Source organism: Amblyomma americanum, chromosome 1, assembly GCF_052857255.1.
Source record: "Amblyomma americanum isolate KBUSLIRL-KWMA chromosome 1, ASM5285725v1, whole genome shotgun sequence".
Taxonomy (NCBI): Eukaryota; Metazoa; Arthropoda; class Arachnida; order Ixodida; family Ixodidae; genus Amblyomma; species Amblyomma americanum.
In genome coordinates, this window is record NC_135497.1 from 274100968 (window position 1) to 274113173 (window position 12206).

Genomic DNA, 12206 nt, shown 5'->3' on the forward strand with positions numbered 1-12206 from the left:
GACAGCAAGTCAAAAATCCTGAACTGTGTGCCGAAGGCACCCTCTTATGTTTTGGTAAAGGCAGCATTGAATGCACTGAAAACTGCTTTTTAGGGCCGCGTTTTTATGGCGGAAAAACGCTAAGGCGCCCGTTTGCTGTGCGATGTCAGTGCACATTAAAGATCCCCAGGTGGTCGAAATTAATCTGTAGCCCTCCACTACGGCACCTCTTTCTTCCTTTCTTCTTTCACTCCCTCCTTTATCCCTGCCCTTACGGCGCGGTTCAAGTGTCCAACGATATATGAGACAGATACTGCGCCATTTTCTTTCCCCAAAAACCAATTATTATTATTATTATTATTATTATTATTATTATTATTATTATTATTATAAGGGAAAGGAAATGGCGCAGTATCTGTCTCACATAGCGGCGGACACCTAAACAGCGCCCTAAGGGAAGGGATAAAGGAGGGAGTGAAAGAAGAAAAGAAGAAATAGGTGCCGTAGTGGAGGGCTCCGAAAAAATTTCGGCCACCTGGGGATCTTTAGCGTGCACTGACATCGCGCAGCACACGGGCGCCTTAGCGTTTCGCCTCCATCGAAACGCAGCCGCCGTGGTCGGGTTGGAACCCGGGAACTCCGGATCAGTAGCCGTGTGCTCTAACCATGCACTGAGCCACCGCGGTGGTTTTGAATGTATTCAAAGGCTTTGTCTTCTTTATATCGTAAACCAATGGAATCAATTGAAAATGTAAACTCCGGTGTAAAGTTGGAGAAGTCCTTCACTTGGTGTCGTTGTTAGGAACACCAAGAAATTCTTCAGTTTATCTGAAAAATGACGACTATTTCTCACCTAGGTCATTACGGAGGGGTGAGAATGCGCAAAATAAAAGCGAATACAACCGTTTAAAACGAGCTATCGCGTCGAAAAACACAGCAGCGGCGCAGTTTCTGGTTGGAAGCGGGCGGGCAGGGCGCTGGCGTGTTGTCAACGTTACGCAAGACACAAGGCTCGGGCTTGCGTTCTGCACATGCGCACTGCCTTCTCTTCAAGCTCCTTGCGCACTCTAAGCCGTTGCGGACGCACAGCTAAAACTCTAATGTAATACAGCAGCAATAGCCGCAACACTTAAGACGTACGAGGGACGGTTCCCACATATACAGCATGTGATGAATGTCTATCCACGTCATGCGAACGAGGGTCCTTAGGCTCAGGAAGCGGTAGACATGATGTTTGGCTTAAACATTTTAATTACGCAATAAATCACAATAAGTGACTAAGTTCGCTGCTCCGAGACCTGCACCCAGAGTATCACAGAATTTTTCTAAAATCTCCGTAGCCAACATTTGAATGGCCACTGGTAAGATGGCCGACTATTACAGCCATTGGAATCCTGGGTGTCCTCTAAAAACTGCACAGGGGAAAAGGACCGACGTCGAACGTCCGCTCGCTTTCGTCCCAGTGGTGGTCGCCAGGTCATGGACTCCGCGAGAGCGCAGCGCTGCAGCGCCTGCCGTGCTGTTCCACCGACGTGGCACAGGATGGAGTCGAGGGCATACTTGCGCACTTCCTGCTTTCTCTGGATGGCAAGCTCCTGCGTCGTTGTTTTGATCACTGACAGGGCCATCTGCAAAGACTTGTTCGAAGGGTCCTCCGAGGTGCTGTCTGTTAGGAGGAAAGACACTGTGCTGTGCGCCAATGTCGGCGTTGGCGGACCGTGTCTGGGTTCTCTTGAAGTCCCAGTTCGAGGCAGTCATCTTGACGATGTATTCCTTGAAGGACACCGACGTGACGTGTTCGACGCTTTCACGATTGGGCTGCTGCAGCTTCCACACGTCCATGCACAAGAAGAATTAACGAGAGCAAGCGTCTCACACGTAGACAATTGTGCTGCCCTGGGCAATGACGATGCTTCCAGATGCACTTAAGAACGTTCGGTACGTCCACGTCAACTTGCAGCGATGGCAATAGTGCTGGCAGGAAAGAAATTTCGAGAGAATTTTAACGTGTGTTCGAAAAGCTTGAAATATGAATGTTTCGGGAATGTTATTGATGCAAACGATAAATTTATTTCAGGCAGTGATTACGTCATTTTACTAATGTGGTTGTCGTGTTGCTTATGGGGAAATGCGCCTCATCCTCCTCTGCCCTCCTTCGTTCGGCGTAGATTTTTTTTTTATTCGAGGAGGGTGCCATTAGGCATAAGTTGAGAAATCGGGGAATGGAATGTAGAGGATAGGAAGTTGTCGCGCCCTGGCGCAGTGCGACGGTAGCGCCACTGGTGCTGTGCCTGCCGTAGCAGACGACGGCTGACATGTTATTGGAGGAAATGCGTGAGTAGCTTTGTTCCAACCTCGTGGAGCTGTTTTTCAGGCATGATTTTTTCTTCGGCAGGCAGTAGACAGTCCAATAAATGCGGTGAAAGAGAGAGATTGGAGGCGTTTTTTAAAGAAGGAAAGCGCCGCAATTGAGAGTGTGTGCGGCTTTCAAGTACCTCGAAGCGCGCAGGAAGCACTTCGAAATAAGCCGAGTTTGAAGCCTTCAATGCGCAAAAGGGGTATCGTAGGTCTCTTTACCGTTCTTAAATAGCTGCAGAAGTCATTTTGTTTGTTCGGCGTGTGAAACCTTCTGACGGTCTTGCATCAGCAGCGCTCAGTAACAGGGTCGTCTCTGCACTGGCCGTGTTGCAGATGCTTGAAGCTAAAGCGCGAGGACCAAGGGCGTCATGAGCGACAGGTGAGATTTGCAAACGCGGACGGTATCGGCAACAAGGTGCAGAACATTGCACCGGTAGTTTTCTTAGCACATGGAATCTTCAATTTCCCGAATAAGGGAGTAAGGAAGAAAATTGAAAATTGGCTTTTGAGGAAAGGAAATGGCGCATGTATCTGTCTCACACATCGACGCACCCCTGAACCACGCCGTAAGGGAAGGGATAAAGAAAGGACTAAGAAAAGAAAGGAGGAAAGAGATGCCGTAGCTGAGGGCTCCGGAATAATTTCGACCATTTGGGCTCTTTAAAGTTCACTGACATCGCACAGCAGACGGGCGCCTTTTGCGTTTCGCCTCCATCGAAACGCTGCCCCGGGTACTCCGGATCAGTAGCCGAGCACGCTAACCATTGAGCCACCACGGCAAACCGCCGGATTCACCAGCCGCAAACGTTGCGCGACCGATTGCGGGCAAGTAGTTACGGTTTCCGAAGCACTAGGAAAGCAGGTAGGGAGCGTGGCAAATCGATTTAAACCGGTCGCGCGACCTCCGCGACCCGCCAGTGTGAATACGCCTGTAAACCGGCCGCTGTGCCGTCCCGACTACTGGGCGCGCGCGCGCGGTCGCGTGATGGGGGATCACATTTCTTCAAGTGCCAACTTTGCCTTCGTCTTCCCAAGGGACAGCAGCACTGCATTACAATGGAGTTATGTAGTTTCTATTATGAATACTCAATCGATAGTCCGCAATACGTTTGCAAATGGAGCTTTCAAGTCACAAAGGCATGAAAATGGCGATCAGCGCTCTCCAGAGACAGAGAGAGAAAAAAAACAGGCAATGCAAACTTTTGCTGCTAAGCGCATAAATTTTAGGGAAGAGGCGGTTTACTCAGCACTTCGCTGTGCCGCTTTGCTTTTTTACCTCCGTAGCGCAGAGCAGCCGCTGTAAACACTGGCGCGTTATGCTGTGCCACACGTTTCAACTGGCTGACGAGCTCGAAGAAACCGTCGCCAAAACATCAGCCTACCGCTGCAACGGGACCGTCGAGTCACGGCCGCAGCTGATTTCGTTCACTCCAACCACAGTTGAAGCAGCACGAAGTTGTCGCGCGACTGCGCTATTCACATGCCTTTTTTTTTTTGCATTTCGTGGTCTTTTTGTTGGAGCTGGTAATAAGGATACTCATGAGGTTTTCTTTTTTTTTTTTTGCAAATATTGAAAAGGGGTTTCTGAAGGTTTTCGCCGACTTCGAAAATTCCATTTGTTGTCTAAAGTCGACGTTGAGTAATTTAGGTGAATAACCTTTAACAACTAATTAATTGCAAAAACCAAAAATTGCCTGTGGGGCTCTAGGCGGCTGCCAGAAATATGCAACTGGTTTCCCTCGCCTGCCGCTATATTTTATTTTTTACCCCTTGGCTCAAGTTACCTAGGGCACCCGGTATATAAAACAGACGTATTGACTCAGGGTGACGAGATTACTTTATTACATTAAATGTCTGCAGAACGAAATCCTGACGTTATGAAGTTTTCTTATTTTTAGGTCCGTGTAGCGTATGAAAAGCGTCGCGAAGTTGGCAGAAGAAGCAATGCATACGCATAAAAATGTTGACCTTGGACTTGTTGGAACTCATTTCTCTGACAAAGTGCAGTGCGTGCCGACTAAGACTTCATAGGAAATCCGCAGGTAGCAAGAATGGTATCTTCAGAAGGTTGATCTGAATACAGACTGCCGATGCCAATTATGCTTATAATAGACCTGCTGAAAATAAAATTTAAAAAATATGCGGTTCAAGTTTTCTCAGGATCATTGGACACAATAAAACTGGAGATATTCTAAAAAAATACCCAGCATTTCGCTTTTTATGGATTCAGATTCAATAACAGCAAAAGAACGTAATAAATCATCATTGGAGATCGAAAATTCAAGCATTCGTGAGAAGCGCTAAATTCATCGAAACCTCCTTGCTGTAGTAAAAAAAAATCTAGTTTAGATAACGACGTTGTCTATATAGCAGCAATCGCTGAGGTTGTATCAGGCCTCACTAGTAGTAACAACCTGTACGAACCTTACTCCATGTACGACTACGGCTGCCAGCTCGAGTGCTACGTTGCAGGACGCTCAATTCAGAATAGATGCTTTCTTTTGTTACGTGGCGCAAATATGCACAGAAACCTTCTTGTAATAAAGCAGGCAGAGGAGCGTTGCCTTCGTTTGTTGCAATCATCAATTTTCATCTCTCATTATGACTCTTCAGTGCACGGAGTATGGCAATATCACATTTCATAACGGCTTTCTTACTCCGCAAAAGCATGTGTCCTGTATGCACCATTAAGTAAATTATTATTCTTTATTATCGCCTCCTAACGTCAAGTGCAAATTTACCTCCTCGGTAAGCTTGGGCGGTGCCGACAGTTCACATGAACGCATTAAGCCCCCTCGCCATTTCATCCTGGTCACATGATTACGCAGTTACGCATCGCTGTTTTGTACGCGTGGTTGACGTGGCACAACAGGTCACAGAGAACTAGTGATTATTTTCCGCCAGTTCATTTTATTTTCACGTGGTTACGTTAAAACTGCGCACACACCTTGCATATGATATATAAATTAGCATGGTCAACTTCGGCAGCTTTTTTTTAGCGGCGCCTCGCAGTAAAGCCGTAACCAGAAGCTTTTCGCAAAGTATGATGTATTATCTCCTCTGATACTCTTCCTAGTGGCAAGACTTCGTGCACAAGTCTATATACTGCCATCTACAGCTGCCTCCCAACATCGCGAGTCACCATGGCGGAGTTGCTTTTAGCAATAGACGGCGCCAAACCGAAGACAGCACCCGGCCCCAGATGCCATTCTGTATATGAGGTTTTTAAGCATCTGAGTAGCCCTGTTCTCCCTCAGTTCCCTGACGCAATTAAAAATACATGGCTTGACGTAATCGTCCCGGACACCTGAAAATCGGCTATTGTAATTCCCATTCCGCAACCACGGAAGCCGTTAACGGACCTTGGTAACATCCGGCTCAAATCAATTACGTCAGCACTCTGCAAGCTAGCAGTGAAAATGTTAACCACTCGATTGCCGCGGTGGTCTTACTCCCACGGTTTCTGCCGCTCCGCCCAAATTGGTTGCCGTTCATCCCTGGGCTCTGAAGACAGGTTTGCTGTCTCGGCGCCATTAGTCCTTTCATCAGCTAGCAGCCACACTGTACGTACCATCCACGAAATGGATGTCGCAAAAGCATATGGCAACATCAGACATGGCTTGGCTGGGACTCGACTGACATGCTACACCTAGCGTTTCGGCTGCGCGTCTTTGTAAAATCCTTGCTTGAAGGCAAGACATTTGCAATACGTCTAAGGGCGATGCTGTGGGATCCTTTGTGCCGCTACATGCTGCACCCCAGGGATCGGTAGCCACCAACATTATTCAACATGGCTTTTATCCCTAGACATCGTGCTTACATGATGTCCCTTAAGTTCATATTGTGTGTAGTGCCTATGTATAGTGCCTGTGTGTAATTGTCCTTTGATATTACTGCTACCTATGAGTCGTCAGTCGGTCTTAAGCCATCTGTGAACAAAAGTACGTACATACACCTCAGTCACCGTCCGCTGGGGCCACCATAAACTGGCTGCAACATCAATTCGTCTTCAACTGTCCGGGGCCACAATTCAAAAAAAAGCTCTACCGTTAAAATTCTGGATTAGGTGATGCATCAGTCGGGGACATGGACTACTTGGGTGGGTCAGGCTAAAGAATAGGCGACTCAGACATTAGGCATGGCCCTTCGTATTGCTCCCAATAATGATGGAGCCTGCTTACATGTCGCACGCATACGGTGAGGGCGGTTCTGTAGCCGCGCCTCATTTATCAAGCTCAGTTCCAGCATTTAATTAGTGCTCAACGTAATCATCTCGAAATCGCCAATCGAGAGGCTATGAGAGCCATCACCTGCCTCCCTAGTACCACCCCGATCATGTTTTACAAGAGCATGCACAGCCCAACACAACGAATGCACTATATAGTTGGGCATCGACGTAAGGCTGCATGGTTGGCTAAATGGCAGGCTTATGCGCTTAAAGCGAACACTCACGTCTTACGCTTCATCGCACTCAGCTGCTGCCGGTTCTTGCACCTTGGAATTTCAAATAACTTAGCGACAATAAACCAATCGATATTCGACACCCAACGTAAAGTCATGCAGCGTCGTCTCTTCGCGACCGTATTCCAAACCAATGTCCCCACATGCCCCATCGCTCCATCGTTGTCTAAGTGTATGCCAGTATCCAGGGCTGCGAAATAACAGCAGCTATTCACTGGCGTTGCAAGCTTGTGCTTGATCAGACGTCGAGGTTTAGATTAAACAAACATCCATCCTCGTGTTGTGCCAAGCATGGTAGCAGTCACGAGACGCTTTCCTATGTGGCCGTCCATACCTTGCCTCCTTTGGCCTCCATTGTCAGCCACACCGGCTCCCTTCAGGCAATACGCCAAGTACAACGCGTTAGCTACAGCCCAGTGATTTACGAAAATATCCATCCTCTGGCAGCCCGCACCCCTCGGCAAAGACGAATTAAATAGGTACCCCAGCAGCTTTTGAGTTCACAACGCCAGACTGATTTGCGACTCGCCTTGCCTCCAAACACTCGTCACCGCTTATATTCTCGATTTGGATGTCAGAACCCTCATTTTGACAAGGAGGGTCACTTACAAGGAGGGAGCACTTACCGCGCCGAACACGGGCTCTATAGTCCATCCGTCTGCGGCAACTACCCCTCGCAGTCTCACCCGCAAAAGGAGGTTGCGCTTCGGAGGATTGGGGTCAGGGTCGCCCTCACTACGGCTGTCACTCGGAACTGGCTTCCCTTCCAAGGCTTTTGTCCCCTACCTGTGTATTCGGTATGTCAGTACCAGGAAGTGGAAGAATTTCACCATCTACTGTGGGTCTGCCCAGCCTTAAAACCAACAGTGACTGTGCCCCTCGGTCCTTCTCTCTTTCCATACTCAATCCCATCATCGCTCTTCCCCTGTGCCGGGTAGCCAACCAGAACACTCTTCTGGTTAACATCTATGCCTTCCCTTTTACTCTTTATCTCTCTCTCAATACAGTAATCGGCATCGTGCCGCAGCGGGTCTTTCGCCGGACAGTTCTGAATCCTATGATACTTGGACGCAATAACCGCATCATCGATCACTGCTAGACGTCGTTCGATCAGCTAGCCTCGTTTCATTTATACCGGGTGTCTCACGTGAGACGTTCTGGAATTTTAAAAAAAATTCGTCTTTTTTATGTTAGAAAAGTGCTTTTTGCGGCATAGCGTCCTGAGCGGTGTAGCACATCAGAATACAGCTAAGACGTGCTAACTATTAGTCTTGTTTAACTAATACTGAATAGTGAACTTTTTAACTACTGCTGTTCATATCCTTATTTACTGAGAGGCGTGTAGCGCCCACCGTGAGTAATATCCATATCAGGTTTTATGATTTCCAAAATGCAGTTGCCCTCAGTTCTGTGACCAAACAAATTTTGGCTATTTCGACGACTGGAGGGGTTGCTTCGCCTGCGAGCTTCCTGAAACCGCATGTATTTTGGCGCGATGTAGGCAAAATTTGTTGGACCACAGCACCAAGGGTGACTGGGTTTTCAAAATTCTAAAAAGTGATATGGATATTACTTACGATGGGCTACACGCCTCTAAATAAATAATGAGTTTAACAGCAATAGTTAAAAAGTTCACTATTCAGTATTAGTTAACCAGCCTCTAGTTAACGCATCTTAGCTGTATTATGATGCGCTATACCGCTGACAGCGCTATGCTGAAAAACGTGGTCTTTTAACTCAAGAAGCGTATTTAAAAAATAAAATTGCAGAACATCTCATGTGAAACACCCGGCATAACCATCTCCGTTGTTTAATTCTCATAGCCATTACTCTTTTATTCCCCGAGGCAATTAACACCACTCAAATAAACAAACAAACAAAAACGCACTGCGTCCGCGATGCGTGAGCCTCTCACGAAAATGCAATGCACAGACGAATGGAAACTTGTTCCTTGCCGTGCCCAATGGCAACCTTCAGTTGGAGTAATGAATAAATAAAATACAATACTAAATTGAATGACACATTGGACGATGAATACCTGTTACGGGCCTTACGCAAAAGTTCCAGCCGTCATAACTTGCCTCATATACAGTGACAGCGCAAAGGGGAGGCGAGGGGTGTCGATCACCATCACAAAAAGTTGCCAGCCCACCGGAAAATTTGCCGAGCGCTGCGTATAGACCTTCGCAAGTAGGACGTTTCATGGTAGTGCAGCTCGCACTGGGCCTCCTTGCTGTGGGCCCACTGCATTTTGTTCATTTATTTTATTTTAATGAAAAGCAAAGCATCAGAGGCAACATGCCTACCCAACATTTTACCCCGCCCCCCCCCCCCCCCGCTTATCCATGCCACCACACCATTAGTACTGTTGTTTTGATAATCGTATTAGTTTAAACATTTAGGAAAACTCTGCTGGTGAAAATATATCGAAAGGCGTAATGTCAGGGTAACCATGCCGGTAAATTAGTGTGAACAAAACATAATGAAACCAACGCTGTCCTGTGTACTTTTTTTCGTATTTTGTTCCCGTTTTTGTTGCTGTTTCATTATGTCAGATATCAGGGTGTATCTTGCGAACACATTATTTATTTATTTATTTATTTATTTATTTATTTATTTATTTATTACCTCAAAACCCCCCGGATATGGGGCATTACATGAGGGTAATGTGACACTTGTCTGTCACATTCGCTTCTTTAATATTTCTTTGGGGTGATTGTTTTCCTAGTAGCCTCCAGCCAAAGGTACAGTCGTTTTCAAAAGTGAAGACAGTAATTAAGGCCATTAATTATGAGCCCAGAAGCTGTTTAGGTCATTGCGTACGATGGTTCTGGGCTCATAACAGGCCATTCTGCAGCACTCCTAGCGCTCCACATCTCAGTGAGCTTGACAAGAACAGTCTGCCCACGGCTTTTGAAACGGCCCAGCATACTATACTAGCCTCCCCAACACCCGTAATACGTCCCTGATAGTGCTTACGCGAGTAGTGGACCCATTCACTCTTAGGGGCCGTTTAATGAGTTTTCAGGATGAAAGTGGCGCACGCCGTGCTATATGAACCTTCATACAAGCCAAAGTCGGCGTTTGGGCTCGTAGGTATAGCACATAAACGCTATAGGAATCCGATTATGAGGTTGGTATAACATGTGCATTAATTTTTAGGAAACACGCTGTTTGCAAACCAGTAAAGAGACTAACTTAGCGGATTTTCAAATTTGTCCGAAGCTACCGCTTCGGCGTGTCCAATTTGGAGGTGACGGCGGCTACATGACCCTTCGTTGAGTGTTCTGAGTATTGTACGTGGGACTTGGAGATCGTGCAGTCATGAAGGTGTACTACCTACTCGCTATGCTGGTCTCGCGGTTCGCACAACTATAGGCATTAGGCCTCAGTTTCTAAGTCTTGAAGCAAACGCGGCAGATTTGAGCACATGTGAATCAGAAACGTTGTAGGAGATACTTATACCTGGATGTATAAAGGAGCACATTACTCTTATACAATGTCACATTGCGCCGCGAGAGGAAAAGGCTGCATGCGAGTTTTGACAAACACGGTGCCGGCTGTACACTCGGCCTATATCGCCCGAAGCTACACCATCGCTTAAAGTTGTGACATTTCTCGGGGAGCATGAGATCAGCATTGAATATTCTCTAATACACGCTATACGTAGTCTATATGCGAAGGCACATGCGCGGATGGCTGTTCTCGTGCAACGACTTTCATTCGTAAGCCTTGGGGGGTAGGCCACATTGCGCCCTTTCATCACAGCGAAGTCCAACATTCTTGCACATCACTTTTAATTCTGAGGCAACTGTGGAATATCGAGAGAAACTGTTATGAACTTACTGTTGGAAATTGTTTTACCTTCCGGTGCGTAGCAAAATCTTGGCTTTAAAATTTGTTCCGCTCTCGCACCGAGTATTCAAGACTGCCACAGAAAACAAATGAGGTGCGCTTCTGACAACAATCAATCGTGAGGCAGCTGTGGAATACTGTAGATTACTGTTATCATCGGACTGACGAGAATGGCCGAATCTTTCGATGTGTAACAAAATCTTGCTTTTAAAGTTTGCCCTCAGCTCGCACCGAGTAGTTGAAAGACTGCCTTTGAAAACCAGTGGGGTGCGTTTTCGACAGCAGATGGGAGAATACTGCAAGCGTCCCGAAGAGGGATGAGCGGATATATTCACTGTTATGGTGCAGCCTTATGATATGCGGAATAATTCCTTTTATCAACACCTTCCCGTTGAAAAAAAAAAAAAATCCGCTCGTCCGGAACTTGTGAAAATGTCTCTGCCTCACGTTCATGGGCGATGGAAAGCAAATTCCATCAGTACCTTGGAAACCGAAAGCGTATGAAGCCACTGGAAGCTCCAGCTCATCTTGTAAGGCTCGTCCTCAGAAACAGCGCCCGCGACGATACACGTGCGGCCAATCGATCTAAGACCCCCCAATGAAGAATTTTCTCTTATTGAGAATGGGCAGAAAGTAATCGATGAAAGACCGCCAGCCCCGTTCAGACAACCAGCAGAGTTTTGGTCGTAGGAAGAGAAGGAGGGAGCGGCGGCAGCCAAGTATGAATAATGGCGTTGCCGAGGGGCGCAGTATATGCGGGACGGTGATCGCGACGCCTACTCTCCCAAACCTTGTTCCCTCGGGAATCGAGATTCGGAACTGCGGTGTTGCATTGGCGGGGCCTCAGAAAACGAGAAACACAGAGAGGGTGTGTGAGCAGAGAGAGAGAGCCCGGGATTGAGACAGTTAAAGAGGGCCGGCCAAGTCATGCGCGAAAGCGGCGATTCACTGTCACGGTCCGGCAGTCTTGTCGAGTCGCAGCGGAACGGCTGGGCCGCCCGGCGCGCCGCCCTGGCATCGTGCGACGACGGCCACGCACCGAGCGCCTTGTCCCGCATTGCCTCTGCACAACGCGGTGGAGCCGGCGAACGCGGCGCTGAATAAACAAACGGCACTAACTATAGGCGCAATCGCGGGAGCCTGAGGCTGCTTTTTCACCGAGGGCCTCGGCACTGCGTTTGCTTGCTAATTGAGAGACAAGAAAGTGAAGGACCGAAAGGAGGCTGTCGCGGAGATAACGGAAAGGGCTTCCTCGATGAAATCGCACCGCGGAGACCGTGAGCGTCTCTATAGCCAAAGAAAAAGGTCACGTATAGGATACGAATGAACGAACCAAGAAGGACAGGCGGCGCAAGCAGGCACGGCAGGAGCCAGTCAGGCGGCAGCCACATTGCGGCCAAAGAGTGTGATGAACTAACTTGGTACACGATGACCACAAGGGCCAAACCTGGGCAACAAAGCGTGACCGATAACAGCGTTCGGCCCGGAAGACCCAAGTGTTTATTGTACGCAGGGAGAAATTCTTCGCTTTCGTCTTTTGTAGTGATAGCTAC

General features: G+C 47.7%; 1 protein-coding gene across 1 annotated transcript in view; it reads right to left on the bottom strand.

Moving 5' to 3' along the window:
* The window catches only part of LOC144117896 (uncharacterized), a 28083-nt gene extending 16372 nt beyond the window's left edge, over positions 1-11711 (bottom strand). The window contains exons 1-2 of the mRNA XM_077651255.1: positions 11603-11711; positions 1512-1645 (exon numbers count right to left, since the gene is read on the bottom strand). Coding sequence (XP_077507381.1) covers positions 1512-1645; positions 11603-11711 — 243 coding nt within the window. The remainder of the gene's footprint in view (positions 1-1511; positions 1646-11602) is intronic.
* Positions 11712-12206: the final 495 nt, after the last annotated feature.